This window comes from Camelus bactrianus, chromosome 5 (genome assembly GCF_048773025.1).
Source record: "Camelus bactrianus isolate YW-2024 breed Bactrian camel chromosome 5, ASM4877302v1, whole genome shotgun sequence".
In the NCBI taxonomy this organism is placed as follows: Eukaryota; Metazoa; Chordata; class Mammalia; order Artiodactyla; family Camelidae; genus Camelus; species Camelus bactrianus.
Genome location: NC_133543.1, coordinates 38,679,175 through 38,697,548, shown reverse-complemented (window position 1 = coordinate 38,697,548; position 18,374 = coordinate 38,679,175). Strand labels below are relative to the sequence as shown.

At 32.1% G+C, this 18,374-nt stretch overlaps 1 protein-coding gene across 8 annotated transcripts in view; it reads left to right on the top strand.

Annotated features, from left to right (window-relative positions):
- Positions 1–18,374, top strand: part of PRPF40A (pre-mRNA processing factor 40 homolog A) — a 47,409-nt gene that overhangs the window by 8,106 nt on the left and 20,929 nt on the right. For all 8 annotated transcript variants that reach the window (XM_074363668.1, XM_045504954.2, XM_010967871.3 and 5 more), the window contains 3 exons: positions 5,450–5,530; positions 6,718–6,748; positions 8,553–8,569. In XM_074363668.1, the coding sequence (XP_074219769.1) occupies positions 5,450–5,530; positions 6,718–6,748; positions 8,553–8,569 (129 nt within the window). The remainder of the gene's footprint in view (positions 1–5,449; positions 5,531–6,717; positions 6,749–8,552; positions 8,570–18,374) is intronic.

Here is an 18,374-nt window from a genome sequence, read left to right as displayed (position 1 = left end):
GATATAAGGACTGGTCATAAAGTCTACTACAGTGTTTGAGTTTCTGTTACGTCTGTATAACTGTCCTCTAGTAGTAGTACATAAATAAATTAAACATGCTCTTTGTCCTAAAGGTGCCCACAATTGAGAGGAAACTAAAAGTTTTATGTAGAGAAATATATAATGACTTAGCTAAATAAACAACTGAATCTAGTTTAAAGGAATTGGGGAAGGAGATAGTAATAGTCTTGTGTCCCTCTATACTTGTGTCTTAGCTTGTGTCCAAAAGGAGGCTTAGATGACTTTTTAGAGTAAGTTTTATAAAGTCTTTAATTCTGTGTGACTAAATTGAGACACTACAATTTGTTTGTGTATCCCAGTATGTTTAGAGCTTTTAAAAAATCAAATGATACAGTTCATTTTCATTCAGCTCCTTTTCTAAGTTTTTGTGTCACATATCCACACCCAGTGGATATCTCTTTATATTTTCTGTACCCTCATTTAAGAAGTTAGTTTGGGGTTTAGTAAGAGACAGTGGCCTAAGTAGGCTAAGTATCAGTAACTAATTTAAACAACTTGGTCCTTTTTCACATAGTTTTTTGGTTTTTCTTTTTTTTAAGTTTTCAGGGACTAGAATTGTGATCCTAAATCTGTGTTAGAATTATATTTTATCACCATGTTTGTGTATCAGTTGAGAGATTCATAACACCCTATTGAATTTGATACTCCTGACTCTGAAAAGTGGCTTGGCTAGTTGGATGTCCAATTTATGGATAGGAATAGTAAGGCCTAGAAACTTAAGTGAATTGTAAAGTGACGTTGAAGAGGCAGCACTAAATGTAATGCTTAATCTGGAATTGACTTCTTGTTACATGTGTTGAATTCTGTTGAAGGTGTTGGTTTTACAGTATTTATTAGATGCCTTTAAAGAACTGAAGTGCCTGTATAACAGATAGCTAGGAAATAAGATAAGGGGCAACATGAGACTTTCATTATATGAGTTGAAGGAGAGCAGTGGTAATAAAACAGTTTTCATTTATTGAACACTGTTCTAAGTGCCTTCCTATATTCATGTTTATCCCATTTAAATTCTCTACAGTAGTCCTATCAGATGAGTGCTGTTTTTCCCCTTTGTTGGAGGTGACGAAATTGAAGCCCAGAGAGGTTAAGTAAATTAGTCCAGGATCACACAGCTGGTGAGTGGCCAAGCTGGGATAGGAATTCTGGCAGTCTGATTCCAGAGTGTACTTAATAATTGTACTAGGCTGCTTCCCTGTATTGCAGTATGAGATTATACCATTGAGCCATGAGATTATATCAGTAAACTAACCTCCTTAGAATCTGAAGGAATAGTGTATACTTCAGTAAGTCTAAACTGTCCAAGTTGAGAGAATTTACCAAACTAAGTAATTTTGAATACTGACATTTCACTTATTAAATAGTAAGATTTTAGTCAATGTGGTAACAGTTTATGCAAATATTGCCAACTTTTTGCTTATCTAAATGTTTCTTATGTCAGAAAATGACAAGTTTCTTGAATTTGTATGTAAATGTAGATAAAGAGGATGTAAGGTTAAATGATTGCCCCAAAACCCATGCACTTACTTGTTAAAGACATGCTTTAAACAGGTATTTATATTTATTTCCAATTGAATGAATACTTTGATTCAAAGATGTATTTTTGTGTTTATTCAAAACTTAATTTTTTGCATTCACTCATGTATTTGCTTATAAGATAAGTTAGTGGTATAGGAAATAGTTATTTTTATATACTCTACTTAATATTGATAGCCTCTATAGAGTGTGCTTGCAGGATTTGACTTTAGCACATTGGAAAGGCAAAAGAATCAAACTTATTACAGTTTGCAGCCATAGTTTTGCAGCAAGTTTACTTTTTAAAAATCAACCAAATTTAAGAGTTAATATTTAGACAAAAGATACGTTATGTCAGCAGGAAAAAACTTCAGTAAATAATTATAAAGAAAAAGAATTTTGAGGTGCCCATGTGAAGATGTACACCTTTATTTTCATATCATAATAAAATTGAGCTGATTTACTTTACATTTTGTATAGCTAATTTGCTATAGCATCGATAGGATTGCTTCTATTACTATACCTTTTTTAAATAATTAAAATATCTAGAATCATATCTTAATTAAAATATTTAGAATCATATTGTGAATCATGCTTTTTATCTAGCAGGAATTTTCTAAACTGGGATGCTAAGGATGACTGAGCAGATTGTATGGTGCTCTGTAGTTTTTACCCATTTTAAACTTTTCTTCAAATGGGTGATTCTTCTGAAAGCATGTTGATAATTGATTTAACTTTTATTATTACAAGAAGAGAAGTAGAAACATATCACACACAAATCATTGGCTACTTTGAATAAAGTATATCAAATAGTACATCTGAATTATTTTTTAAAGGTGCCAAAGTGTTTATTACATTTAGATGTTTAATATTTTAGGCAATTTAGCTTATGTCTCGCAGACATGTTTTTCACCCTGGCCATTCTTTCTCTGTCTCCTAACAGCTAAAAATTCTTAATTATAGCATTTAATATATTTGTTAAAGTAGCTTAAATGGAAATTTGTGAAGCTGTATAAGATTAGTGAATTTTATAGTGTGCTTCACATTAAGCTTAGTTTGAATTACCATTTTGTAACCTTAAGAATGGTCTGGCTTATGAAGTTTACTGTGACAATATTGTAGCAACTGTGTTAAGAATTTTTCCCTTTGACCATTTTGAATCAACATCTTACCGTTGAACTTAAGAGCTCATCATTAATGAGACACTCCGTTATATTATGTTCCATAAGTGAGGAACAAAAACCCTAAAATGAGAAGTCTACAAATAAAGCTGGGACACCAAAGGCTATTCCCTCTATGTGAAGCAAAAGCAAAAAGGGACAACAAAGTAACTTGAATATCTCAACTTTGGTTATTGGGCAAAGGGAGGGGAAAATCACTTCTGGGAATTTGAACCATAAGCCAGTTCTCTCAAGCTTGCAGCCTGGATTCCCATTATCAGTGTGGTGTTAAAACAATAAATAAATATAACTTAGACATTTTTAATGTTCTCAGATTGATGGTACTGCCAAGTGACTGGCCTGAGTCAAGAAAAATCCTCTGAAAAAAATTCAGTTTCAGTCAGATGGGTTGTCATATGCATCTCTATGTTAGGTGTACCTTAGAATTAATGAATAATAGAAATCATAATATTTTTATCAAATATTTTCTTCAGGCTTTGGGAAACAAGCTTTTTTTATGATGCTCAAGCCTCTGGAAGAACTCTTAATTTTATCAGATTCTTGTAATAACTTTTCATAAGAAACAATATTTTGCATATTTATTTTTTTGTCCTTTGGTTTTGTGGTAATATCACAGTTTTGCTTTAGAATTACATTAATGATCTATTTACTTTTAGAATATTCATGTACGTAGTTTAAGAAACTTGCTAATGTTTGTCGGGTTGAACAAGCTTAACTAGTTAACAGAGATGCAGAGGGAAATTTTAGCTTTTAATTTGATGTTAAATCTCATTTTATAACCAATACCATGAGTTCTAGTCTAAAGGCAAATTTTTTAGATGTTTTAAAGTTTGAAGTGTGGGAAGAACAATTGAGAGAACTGTCAAATTCTCTACTTTAATGACTTTTCATGTGTTGTTTGCAGTGTCATTAACCTGGTCTAGTAAACTTGTTATATGTAAGCTTGTTTGTGCTTTGTTTTTAAGTGGGATTTGATTGCTGTGTATCTTATGAAGTAGTATTTCAGTTTGAAATTACATTCATTTGTAATCATTTGTACTGCTGTCAATGTGGAAATGTTCTGTTGTATGATGGAGATTTTACCCCACTTTTTTTTTTACCCCACTTTTTAAATGTCTTTAATTCCTGTGAGAAAATACTTATTCATTTTTCTCTTAAGTTTTCCAATTTCAGTTTTTCCATTTAGCTTTGAATTCTAGTTTTTGCATACGTTACTAGCATTTGGTTTTACCTACAGTCCTTTTTATTTATTGGAGGTATTGGGAATGCTAAGGACCTTGTGCATGCTAAGCACGCGATCTGCTAGTGAGCTGTACTCTCCCTCCCAGGCCATTTTAAATAGCAGGCCTTTTTTGTCTTTGTTGCCCACCAAGCTTTCCCCGTAATTAGTTACTTAGTACTTAAAGAATTCAAATAGACTTTGCTCTTAGCCTAAAGCAGAATTAATTGTGAGGGTATATCTACTAGGGCAAGAAGGAGAAAAAGCCTAGCTCTAATTCTTTTAGTCTGGGTTTTAGAGGCTTTTCAAGTGCTTTGTTTTCAAATTCTGTACTTAAAAAACAAAACAAAACAAAACTTATTATTTGCCCTTGTGTTTCAAGTTCTAGGCACGGTCTTCTTTCAGGTTCTTATTTACTGATGTTGAAACAATTTACCATTTTGAGGAACAAAAAGACTTCTGTGTATTTGTTTCTTTCATCCATTAATACTATGCTACTTCATTTTAGTGGTAATTTAGCCTAGTTTTGCTTTATGAGTTGACTTTCACAAGTAATAAATGTCAGTGTTGGAGTGTTCCCTTTTACTTTTAGTAGTAGGATTTATATATTCATATTGACCAATAGGCTTCTTTTTTTTGTTCTGATTTCTCAAATCGCTCATCTAATTTGAAACTGTTGAATAAACTGGTTACTTTGTTCTAGTACCTGTGATTGTTGTAAATAATTTTTATCTCCCTTCATGTTTTTCTCACGTATTAAAATCAAAATTACTATGTGAGATTGTACTAACATACACAAACATTGGGTCAGAATCCTTTGGAACTTTATGTTAATCTTCATGATTTTTATTCATACATGGTAGCAAAGATTAACTCATAGATTTCAATGGCAATCATTGGTAGATGAGATTAAGCTCCCAAGCTTGCTTTCTTTAGATATGCATGTATGTGCTTTATTTTTTCTTTACAAGAGAAAGCATAGATGTAATTTGAGTTTGAAAGTTTTTTAATGTATTTGTTTAAAGTCACTGAATTACAATCACTTTTGATCTAGAATTTTTTAAAAGACCAGATGGCTGTAAATTTATTTAATATAGATATTAAAAATCAAAGATGAGAAATATTGAAAAGAAATCTTTGCCTTGCCAAAGAAGGGAGAAAAATATGTGTTGAGTTAAAATTAAAAGATTATTATTCTTAAATTTAGGTTAGAAATGACATAATAATCTGAACTTTTAAATTGTAAAATAATTTTGACTATACATGTAGATTATGATGTAAGTATTAAAATAGATTGTTGACAGATAAAATACTTCATTCATTCAACAAGCACTTACTAAGCATACTATCCACATAGGATAGTGTTTACTGGGTTTTAATCTTAAGTTGTACATGTTAGCTTTAATAACCAGATAGAGTCTTAAAATCATATTAAGTGCTTTGGTCTTATAGTAACCTTTTTTTACTTTTGTTCTAGATGCCTGGAATGATGTCTTCAGTAATGCCTGGAATGATGATGTCTCATATGTCTCAGGCTTCCATGCAGCCTGCCTTACCGGTAATCTTGTGAAAATAACTGTTTTCTGTGATATTTTAATTACTTTTATATATGAAATAATGTGTATTTTATAGGCAGTTTTGTTACTTTTTAAGTGCTTCCTGAGAACTATAATGTAAGGTGAGAATTACATGTACTTCTATTTTTAGTTTCTTGAATGATAGGCAGTTACATTTTCCCCTATATTTATATTGTAATAGATGTACATCCTTAGTTAGTAAGTTAATTCTACATTAAATAAGACTAGAATTCTAAAAAGCATAACTTGTCAGCCAGAAGCTTTTCATTGGTTTTATAACATTCTAATCTTAAAGAGTAGACATTTTGCTTTACTTGAGTACTAATTAAAAATTGGTATGATGTGATTTAATACTAGATCTTAGATTTAGAAATCAAAGATTTCATTTGAAATCTACATTTCATGAGATTTCAACTGTGGCACATTACTTAGAAAAATCCTTGAATAGTTTTATCACCCTTATTGGATAGTACAGCAATATAAAAATCATTATGATAATTCAGATTAGCATGACTTACTTCTTTATTACCTGATAGCCTACTGGTTGTTTTGAACAGATATGGCATACTCCAGTGGGATAGTAAGTTTGCAGAATCTTACCCAAAGCCCCTAGGGCCAGATACATTTCAAAATTTTTTTAATGTTGTAAAATAATACATTGCCTGTGATATATAATATGCATACATTTTCCATGGGGTCTTGAGCAGTGCTCTTTAATTTCTAACACAATATTTCTAAAACAAAACTTAACAGATACACTGATGTGGGATAAATCAGGCTATAAAGAGCTCATGTCATTCAGTATAGATTGTGCCACTATAATGAGTTTTGGTGCAGAACCAAAAAAAAAAAAAAAAACAACTTGATTCTCAGAGCTTTTTGGATCTTAGAATTGTGGGTAAAGGGTTGTGTATCTTTATATAACTGATGATCATGTAAAAATAATACTTAAGAGTGCTTCAGTAGCTCCAGGTTACTGAGATTTTTTACAATTTATAGCAAGCTTAGGGAACTGAGACAACTAAAACTTAACTAAGAATCTTTGAGCCACAGGCTTGAGAATTACTACATAGGGGGAACTGATTGACTAAGTTTAATGAGGCTCTTATATAAAATATAGTTTAAGCAAGGTGAATGTTGTTAACTAATTTCATTTTTCTTCTTACAGCCAGGAGTAAATAATATGGATGTAGCAGCAGGTATGTATACCATATATGGGAGTATATATTAACTTCATTTGGACAGTAGCAACTGTATTATAGTGAGGAACAAGGCTGTGTTTCTCAGGCTCTGTAGTCAGCTCTTGATTTTTTTTTTTTTTTCGCAATGAAAAATAAGAATAGTGTTCATAATTAAATCCATAAGAAATTATCACAATTTTAGATGAAGAGTTCTGGGGCCAAATTTGGTCTACAGATATACTTTGGCCCACACAATGTTTTTAAACTTTATGCTTAGTTGCTAATGTTTACAGTCTGCAGGCTTACATAGAGATTGAATTTTTCCTTTTACACAAAGATTGACCTTATCTTGAAAAGCTGGATGATCTGAATTTTCGTTATCTATTACAGTGATCTCTCAACACAGTAGGTACTCACAGAACATTTGAATGAAAATTCTGGTTAAGTCCATGTATATACTCCACAAACATTGTAGGATGGGATAACAACTCCATACTTCAGATACAGATTGTGTACTCTCAAACTTCTGGACTACTTCACTGTCATTTTTCTAGTACCTAGGTGGTCCTTGTAAACAGTGCAGGTAATTTTTTTTTTCCAGCCAGTTACCTATTAGTGTTTATTAAGATTAGTGTAACTTTAACATGTAATAATAATGCTTCAATTATACTTGAGTAAGTAATATTCCACAAAAGTTAATATTCCACATGTTGACCTATTCTCTATGTTTATGTCAAAACATTTTTTGTTTTAATATTATGGGTTGAAACATGTTTAAAATGCACTCTGTGCTTTTCTGCAGATTTATGTGAGCCATAATTGATCTTTTTAAGATGTTTCCCAGATTTCATTATTTAAGCTATAATGATGTTCTGAAATACCTTAGAATAGTATGTTAACCTTTCTAGCCATCTGCAGCTTGTTACTATTACCCTAAATAACCCTGGGAAATTACTTCAGATTTCTTTTTTAATTAGTTTTTAAATGCTTTGATTCTGTTATTGATGTTCCATACTAGCTTCTTTTGACTGCTCTCCGGGTATATGTATTACTTAGTTTTGTTTCCTTTTTACACAGTCTTTTGTTTTCTTTATTGCGTGTGGTTTTAAGCTACTAGTTTCTAAAGTTAAAGATTATTCATATGATCTTTGTGACTAATGTGAATTTCCCCTTATGTCTTAAAGGGGTTTTGGTAATGGTTTAGGATAGTACCATCCAGTAGAACTTTCTGCTGTGGTGGAAATATTCTGTAATCTGCACTGTTGTGTACAGTACCCACAGCCACATGTAGCTATTGACTACTGGAAATGTGGGTAGTGCAGAGGAGGAACTGAATTTTAAAATTTTATTTAATCTTGATTATTTAAATTTTAGTTTAAACAGGAGTATGTAATGGCTAAAGGATACTGTGTTGTACAGCACAAGTCTGGAAACTAGATAGTCGAAGTTGCCAGAAGTCTAGAACATAGAATCAGAGGTCTGAGACAGTACTGTACCTAAGTAATATAGCACAAAAACAGGAATTAGTCAAGATAGACACCTATAATAGCAAGGAGAGGAGAAACAGAAGGTAAAGGTGTGAATACTTCTCATGGCTCCAAGTGAGTTTACAGACTGAAAGTTCAAAGTAAAGTGCCAACTTAATTCTGAAAATGCTTTGCACTATAGCTGTTTATTTTGTGGGAAGGAGAAAGCAGTCTTAGGATATTTAATGTGACAGGATAGGGGGGTGAAAATAATATGAATAAATATTACAAAACTGTTAAATGAAAGCGTGATTTATCACATTATAATATTGTTCTCTCCCGATATTTTTTTTTAGGTGCAACATCAGGCGCAGTAAGTATCTTTGGAATATGTTTATTTCATTGTCCTTCTTTAGCGTACTATATTGATCCTTGTTTCTGTTTTAGAGATTATCTACTAAGTTGAACCCTTTTCCTTTCTTTCCTATGTCAAAGGTTGAAGAACTTTTTAATAGTTTATTTTTAAATCTTACTTTTGTAGGACTTAATGAGAGGTATGGGAATCAGATATATTATCAGTTTTTACAAGGATTTGAATTCTCCTTATCGCAATTAGAAGGGAAATGACTTGTAGGCACACAGTAATTGATAGTTTTCAGTTCTGCATTACTTTGGAAAGTACTCCTTTATATTACAAAAGTGTACATACCCTTGTTCATTACTGTAAACCTAGTGTAGACTTTTCCTAATATATAGTAGTTTAAAATACTTTTTTGCTTATACCTTCCTTAACACAGCATCAGTATGACAAAAAGAATATTCAGAATTGCTTGGTTTTTGTTAGGAACGGAGAGAATGATACCATTGTACAGCCTTTTTTCCCTCAATAGTTGATTTTAAGGTTGTAGTCTTCTAGTTCTTGTTAATGCTTTATATACTCTTTACTCATACATTTTTATAGTATTTGGGAAAATAATGGAAGCCTGAAGTGTCACTTAAATATGGCTATTTTATGTTTGTGGATAATAGCGCTATTCTTTAGCCTCCAGAGTTTTTTTAAATTCCTTAAGGATCAGTGAAGAGTTTATGTGTGCACTCTCATTTAATCACAACAACAGTCCTGAGAGGTAGCTGTTACTCCCATGTTATGGTTGAGAAAATGCAGAAAACTAAATTAGTTGTAAGTATGTTAATATTTTAAATTTTGGGGGAAAGAATTGTGAACTTTTGAATTCAAAGAATTGTATTTGAATATTTTAAATTTTCTTTTATCTTTTACTTTAAAAGCTGAATGGTTATAAAATATCCATTTGGTATTCTTCCGTTATAAGTATCTGTTTATATTTTTGACTAATGATAGCTTCATGTTTTTGCTGCTTATTTAAATACATGGACTCACTAGGAGAGAATGAGGCAGACATAAGTTAAAAAGAAGAAAGCAAATTTCACCCTAAGTTTTCCTACTATGAGAGAACTGCCATAGTTAGTATTTTGGTTGTATCAGTTGTCTGTAAAACCTTTTCTTCCTCACTTAATGAAAGTATCTTTTTTGTCATATATTAAAATCTCACATATTCTGGCATCTATTTCTGAATTTTCTTTTCCATCTCTTCTGTTTCTCTATTCCTGATCAAATATATTTTTTATGATTAGAGTGGCACATTTTTATACCTTTTAAATTCCCTATCCAAAAACATTGGGGTTTTTTTTTTTTTGAAAACTTGCTTTTTTTTAAAAAATTTATTATTCTTTTCAGACTTCAGGTACACAAATTAAGTTTACTTGTGCTTTTCAGATTATGGTCATTATTACTGATCCATGGAGAGTCTCTCATATTTTTTCTCTTTATTTTTCATCTTTACTCCAGTCCACCCTCCCCAGTAGGTGCTCACTTTGATATACGTCATAAGACATTTATCTTATGTCTTGTGGGAAAGGCTTGTGAATTTTTGTGTGTAGCTTTTTGTGTGTTTTTCTTTCTTTTTTCACATTCTTCATTTATATTTTATTTTTTATTAAGGTATAATTGACATAGAACATTGTTAATTTCAGATGTACAGCATAATGGTTTGATATTTGTATACATTGCAAAATGATTATCTAACTAACAAAGTCTAGTTAACCCCTCAACCATACATAGTTATAACTTTTTTTTTCGCAGGAGGATTTTCAAGTTTTACTCTTGGCAACTTTCAAAGATGCTATTTAGTACTGTCACCTGTAGTCACTATGCTATACATTTTATCCCTCTTGACTTTTTTATTTTATAGCTAGAAGTTTGTACTTTATACTCCTCTACCTTCACCCATTTCTCCCACTCCTGCAAACCACCCTTCTTCATGGCAACTACAGATCTGTTATCTGTTTTTATGAGCTTGGTGGGGGTTTTTTTTTGTTTTGTTTTGTTGTGGGGTTTTTTGTTTTGTTTTGTTTTGTTTTTGTTTGTTTGTTTGTTTTTGGCTTGGGTTTTTGTTGTTTTTTGTTTTTGGAACCTCCATACTGTTTTCCATAGTAGCTGTGCAGTTTACCATCCCCCACCAGTGTACAAGGGTTCCAGTTTCTATGCATCCTCGCTAACGCTTGTTCTTTTGTTCTTTCTTTCTTTCCTCCTTTCTTCCTTTCTTCCTTCCTTCCTTCCTTTTTTTCTTTCTTTTTTATAATGGCCATACTGAGAGGTGTGAAGTACTATCTCATTGTGATTTTAATTTGCATTTCTCTGATGATTAGTGATGTTGAGCATCTTTTCATATACCGGATAGCAATTTTTGTTTCTTTTTTGCCCTTTCTGTAATTGGATTATTTTTGGATTTTTGCCCTTGATTTGTAGGCATTCCTTACATATTTTGGATGTTAACCCCTTTCCAGATAAATGGTTTATAAATATTTTCTCCTATTCCAAAGGTTATCTTTTCAGTCTGTTTCCTTTACTCTGTAAAAGCTTTTTGGTTTGCTGTAGTCCCACTTGCTGTGTATTCCTAAACATGAAGAACTAGTTCAAAATTAGCTTCCTTTTAAACTCTTAAAATAAGCATTGGGTTAAAGACAGCAAAACATGGCTCTAACCAGAACTCTGATGAACATCGAATGTAATTCAGGGTGTGAACACGTACCTGGCAAGAGAAATTCCTGAATCTCTGATCTGCAGTCAAGCAGACCCAAGAGAGCTGCTGCCCCTGGTTTCCTTTGCTGACCTTGCCATTCTTTTTGCCTTCTGCAGTCAGAAATCCAGGTTTTACTTCTCTTCACATTTATTAGAGTTAGTCAACTGGTTGGATCTCACTAATCAGTCATTCTGATAGGCTATCAAAACAGAAATAACTTTTTTCCACCTAGCACCTGCTGCCAGTGTTAAGCAGATTGAGGTACTCACTGTAGGCCTACCTCAGAGCTGCTGGTTCAGTTCCAGACCACCGCAATAAAGTGAATACTACAATAAAACAAATCACATGAAATTTTTGTTTTCCCAGTGCATATAAAAGTTATGTTTCCACTACACTGTAGTCTTTTAAGTGTGCAGTAGCATTATGTCTAAGAAAGCAATGTTCATACCTTAATTAAAATACTTTATTGCTGAAAAATGCTAACCTTTTTTTGAGCCTTAAGTGAATCATAACTGAAAGATCACTGATCACAGATCACCATAACAAAGTAAAAATAAAAAAGTTTGAAGTATTGAAACAATAACCAGAATATAGTACAGAGACACAAAGTGAGCACATGATTTTGGAAAAATGGCACCAATAGACTTGCTCGATGGAGTGTTGCTGCAGACATTGGATTTTTTATAATACCATGTAAATAGTTGTAAATACAATGTAAATACTGTGTAAAGTTGCCAGTGTGCGGCAAATTCAAGGTTTGCTTTTTGGAACTTTCTGGAGTTTTTAAAATATTTTCAGTCCATGGTTGGTTTAATCTACAGATACAGAGGGCCAGCTGCTCTAGTCAGGTCTTTTATGTCTCTGTTCTATGATAGTGTTAAATATTCTCTGTTACAGCTTTGTGCATCCTTCATTCTGTTAGGTTATAGATATTGTATGAAATTTGGTGCTATTTTGAATCTTTCTATAGTACTTTATATGATCATTTTTCTGTGTGCTTATCCAGCAGGTTTGCTGAACTCTTGTTGCTTAGTGGATTTTCTGTGTATGTTATACTATTACCCTCAAATGACAGTTTTGGCTCCTTCTCTCTTGATCCTCATTTCTGTGTCCACTATTATTGTGTCAGCCAGAACCTCTAGTACTGTGGTGAGAAGTAGCAGTGATCAGCTGGCATCTTGTCTTCTTTTCCTCTCCTAAAGGGAGTATGTATAAAATTTCTCCATTAAATATGATGTTTTTATTATAGCTTTTTGGTATATAATCTATATTAAGCTGAAGTTTTCTTCTATTTCTGGTTTGCTGATAGAATTCAATATGTACTTATTCTTAAATTCTTCAGTGTTTTTTTTCTGTGTCAACTAAGATGATCGTATCATATTTCTTCTCTAGTCTGTTAATGTGAAAGTACACAGGTGGATTTTCTGAAACTGCCATTTTTGCATTACTAACATGAACCCTAGTTATTCATTATGTGTGCTTAGGGTATGTATATGTGCACACGTGTGTTTAATTCCTTCTGAATTTGATTTGCTAGTATCTTTTTTAGGTTACTTGTGTATGGGCAATAACCTCTCTTTTCTGGTCCCTAGAATAACTTGTATAAATAACAAGTAATTTACTTCTTAATGCTTAATAGAACACAACTAAAAATTTAAGGGACATAATATTTTTTACTGTTTTTGTACTTTTCCAGTTTTAAATTTCTTTTGATTTTTTTCCCAGATATTTATCTATTTTCTTTAGGTTTAATAATTATTTAGCTTAAATTTAAAAATCATAATAGCTATCATTGTCCTTGTTTCTTTTTCCTTTGGTGTTTGTTTGTTTTTGATGCAGGGAGAGGGTAGCTATTCAGTTGATTTCTGCTGTCTTTACTTCCTTCTTGGTTACGTACTCTCTTACTAATTTTCTAGCTTCTTTGCTCACTGGTTTCCAGACATCCTTAACTGTGTTGCTTAAGTTTTGACGTACAAGGTTTTCATTGTCATTTAGCTCTCAATACCTTGGTTTCTTTTTCCTTCATTTGTTTTTTTTTTTTTAAAGGTCATTAAATGTTTGTTTTTCTTGGTTTCCAGATGTGGGATTTTTTTTCAAATTGACTTTACTTTTTAGAGAAATTTTAGATTGATATGCAAGGTGAAGAGTTCGCAGATACCCCCTTATTCCGCATACATTCAGCTTCCCCTACTGTCAACCTCTCTCACCAGAGTGGTACATTTACTACCATCTGTGAACATGCATTGACACATCATTATTACCCAAAGTTCAGTTTGCACTACAGTTCATTCTTGGTGTTGTGCATTCTATAAATTTTGACAAATGTATAATTACATATATCCCTCATGATAGTGTTATACAGAATAGTTTCACTGCCCTAAAAATCCTCTTTGCTCAGCCTCTTCATCCCTGTCCCCACCTCCACCCTCATCCCCTGCAACCAGTGGTCTTTTTACTGTCTTCCATAGTTTTATCTTTTTCTGATGTCATATAGTTAGAATCATATGTAACCTTTTGTAATAATAGTATATAAACTTTTCCAATTGGCTTCATTCACTTAGTAATACACATTTAAGTTTCCTCCATTTTTTTTCATGGCTTGATAGCTCATTTCTTTTTAGCACTGAGTAACAAAATAATTATAATAGTGGTGAATAATATTTTTTTTCTGAATGCGCCAGTTTATTTATCCATGCACCTACTAAAGGACATCTTGGTTGCTTCCAGGTTTTAGCAATTATGAACAAAACTGCTAAAAACATTGGTGTACAGGTTTTTGTGTGGGCATAAGTTTTAAACTCAATTGGTTAAATGCCAAGGAAGATGATTGCTTAATCATATGATAAGAATATGTTTAGTTTTATAAGAAATTACCAGATTGTCTTCTAAAGTGGCAAAGTTCATTTTAACTTCCCACCAGCAGTGAATGAGCGTTCTTGTTGCTTCACATCCTTACTAACATTTGGTGGTGTTGGTGTTTTAGCTTTTTAGCATTTTAATAGATGTGTAGTGTATCTTACTTTAATTTACAACTCTGTAATAAAGATGTTGAACATCTTTTCATATATGTATTTTTGCACCTGTTTGTCTTTTTTGGTGAGGTGTCTGTTAAGATATTTTACTCATTTTTTAATTGGGTTGTTCATTTTCTTAATTGTTAGCTTAGAGTTTTTTGTATATTTTGGTTAACAGCCCTTAATCAGATGTATCTTTAGCACATAATTTCTCTCTGTGACTTTTCTTATTCTTTTGACTGTGTTTGGCAGAGCAGTTTTTAATTTTAATTAAGTTCAGCCTATCAATTATTTCTTTCATGGATCATGCCCTTGAGTGAGTTATTTTTTGTAAGGCATACCTTTTTGCATTATGATCAGAAAGCACAGTCTATTAGATGTTGAGTCTTTTCATTTTATTAAAGCTTCATTTACATTCTATTTCAAGACCAATTTAGGGGTATTTTATGTGCTGATAATTTAAAGTTACTTTGTTATTTCTGTATTTGGCGTATCTTTCATCTGCTTAATCTACCTAAGGAGAGGGGTGTACTGAAATCTTTAACTGAAAAGATTAGTCATCTTTTTCTCCGTATTTTTCTGTTGTTGTTCTGTGTATTTCAAGGCTAATTTGTGAATAAATGCATATATGTTGAGGATAAGTTTTTGAAGTGTTTAACTCTTTATCAGTATAGAAGGCCCACTTTTACCGTTACGGTTTTGCTTTAAATTCTGTATAGGTGAGACATATAGCAATCATAGCTATTTTTATTTCTTTTTACCTTGTAACAATTTGTTATGCTGTGAATAGACTATTTTTTCCATTTTTATTACTAGCTAGTTATTGTCAATTCAGAGATTTTTGTGTATTTCTTCTGTAGCCAGCTGTATTACCAGAGTCCGTGGATAATTAGAATAGTTTTTGTTGTTGTTGTTTAACTAGATTTCATTTGAGTCTTTAGCACTAAAGGCAAGAGAATTTATCTCTTTCCCAGTATTTATACCAATTATTTCATTTTATTGCCATGCAGTATTTGTTGAATCAGTGGTTGCAGACTCATGTTTTGGTTATGGTTTTAGTGGAAGTGGCTTTTGAATGATTCTTATTGGTCTTTGATAAATTGTCCTTTATTGTTTAGGTGTTTTTCTTACTGTATTATTTCAGGATTTTTGTTTTAATTTTTATTTTTTGAATACTTCTGAATTATGATTTTCAGGAGGTAATTTGATCATAAAGTCTGTTAGTGTGATCTATTAGTGTAATGTGGTGTTCTCTTTCAGTTTATTCGTAGAAATAATTTCTTTTTTATAGATTTCCCAAAATTGAGCCACCATTGCATTTCTACAGTAAATTCTACTTTGTCAGAGTGTCTACGTTGTAGTATTCTCCTGGCTAATACTTTGTTTAAATTCTTACATTTATATTCATAAGTAACAATGTCAGCCTCTTTTTGGGGTACCTTTTCTGTTGTGTTCTGTTATTAATAAAGAGCTTTTCATCTCTTTCTATGATCTGAATTAATGATGCTGTAATTCTCTGTTCTTTAAAGGTTAATGTAGAGGGTTCTGCTGTAAAATCATCTGGTTGGGTATCTTTCAGTTGTGTCTGTGATAATTGGAATGTTCATTGTGATGTGTTTCTTCTTGGTAAATTTTGGTAAAGTAGTTTACGAGGAAATCATTTCCTCTAGATTTTGAAATTGATTGTGAATCTGTTATATGTCTTTGGTTGTGCTCTTCCTCGATTCTGATTTTATTTTGACTTTTCTTATTTTCCTTATTTAGAGTCGTGAGGCGATTTTTTTTGCCCGCTTAGTGTTTAGATTTAGTCGTTTTTTCCCTTCCAGTTTCATTCAGTGCCCAAGGTATTGGGAATGGCCTTCATGTAGAGAATTAATACTAATTTCATTCCCAGCAGTAGCATGAGACTGCCCTTTTCATCACACCCTTTTAACACTGTACACAAATAGTCTTTGTCGTTCATTTGATAAGTAAAAAGGTGTCATTTTAATGTGTGCTTCCTTGATTTACTAATGAAATGGACATCCAGTTATATTACCTGTATTGAGTTCTGTTGATGGCCATGTCTATATTTCCATTAGATTGTCATTTCTTACTGATTGTAATAGATTTTTGTATATTATAGGTAATGATTTTTTAATCACTTATTTTGCAAATATATACGCACAGTTTATCATTTGTAAAATTGTTAACTTTTGATTAATTTCTCAGAACTGCCATTTGTGTCATTAATTTTTTATTAGTAGAATAATTGTGTCAGTAAGAAAAATAATTTTGGGAATGGTGTTATGTGACAAAAGTGCAGAGTCATGCTAAGGCTCCAGTGGACGGAATATCTTAATAATTCCTGCACCACCCCAAAGCAGCTAACCTTAAGGTTAAAAGTAATTTCCTGGCTTTGGGTCATTTAGAATTTACCTTTAAGTCTTTCTTAAGTTTTCCCCAATTCTGCAAGGTCAGTCTAAGTCTCTGATAGGCAGCATTTACTTACTGCTCTGGAGAGGTCTTACGTTTAAAAAGAAGTATTAATTTTGTAGGAAAATGAGTTTATGAATAGACTATGCTAATATAACTATCAATACTTAATAACTACTTACATAAGTCATACTTTGTCCTATGAAGATAAATTTAGTTGAGGTATTTATTAATGTTTTATTCCACTTTTCATCTTATACTCAGCATTGAGGTACACTTGTTTTAAATTTTTCTTTTTAAAATATTATTAGCTTTGGCCAGAACAAGATAAAAATTATAGTTTTACATTAAGTTTCAGATTAGATATTTTTGAAGAAAAAGAGTAAAAAAAATTATCTGGTAAATTACTTTTGTCACTTCAAAATTGACTTCTGTAAAGGAATTTGATATATTGGTTAAAACATTACTACAAAATTTACATTCCTGTCTGAAATGATTCAGTTTCTATTGCTGCAAAGAGTTGGAGCCTTGAGCCTTGACCCTTAGTAGGACCTTTGGGCTGGGACAGTGTTGTAGTGAACTTAAGCTAGCTTACCTTGGGCGTGTTACTTTCTTGTGCACCATATTCTCTTCTATAAAGTGGAAATAATAGATGGTACTTCTCTCATACGTTATTAAAGAAAGTAACTAAGAATGGATGCAAAGCAGTTAGTACAGGGCTCAATATTCAGTGGTTGGCCAGGAATTTTTCTGTCCTTATTGCTAATTAGACTGTGCCTGAATACAGTAAACTTGAAATAGTATTTCAAAGTGGGTAAAATGTGGTTTTTAAAGGCAGAAATTACTGAATTGTTCTAGTTTTATTATTTATTTCCTGAATCACTGTGAGCAAGTTAGTAACCCTTCTAAGTCTTGGTCTTCTTATTTGTAAAATGAGGTTAGTGATTATACCTGCTTTGTACTATAGTTCTAAGATTCAAATAAAGTAACAGATAGTGAATATTAAATTGCTTACTGTTGTTTTACTAGTTGACATACTTCCCCTCTTTCTTCCCATTTTTGGTCAAGTGTGCATAGTCCCTTTTTTATTTCATTATCTCATTCGTTTATTTCTGGTGAACTTCCTCTTTGCTTGATGCCCTTTAGCAAAAGTGACTCACCTATCTTGTGCTGAGGCATTTGAATTCATGTTTTATCTCTGTTAAATTTCATCTTGTTGATTATTAAGTTCTGATTGTCATCCAGAAGCCATCTTTTCTAATTTTGACAGCTGCATCTTTATGGCATGTCAATTTAGAATTTTGTCCAACTTGACATAAATATTCTTTGGGTTGGTGTTGTTGAGCTTATGATCAGTTCACCTGTACTACATTAGCATCTCATTCATATATTCTCTTTTATCCACAAGGCATAGATTTGTGTTGCTTGAAAGATTGTTTTATGTGCAGGAGTTACAAGCAGTCATATCCTTATAATTCTGAGACTATAGAATGAAGAGAGATCCTAAAACCTGAATGGATCCATACTGCTTTTGAGGAACCTTAAACGTATTTTATTTTTCAGTTACATTCTTACTTGCATTGATGAATTATTCTAAATGATTTAAACTGTCAAAAGTATGCCCATTTTATCCTTTTAATTTCTTTAT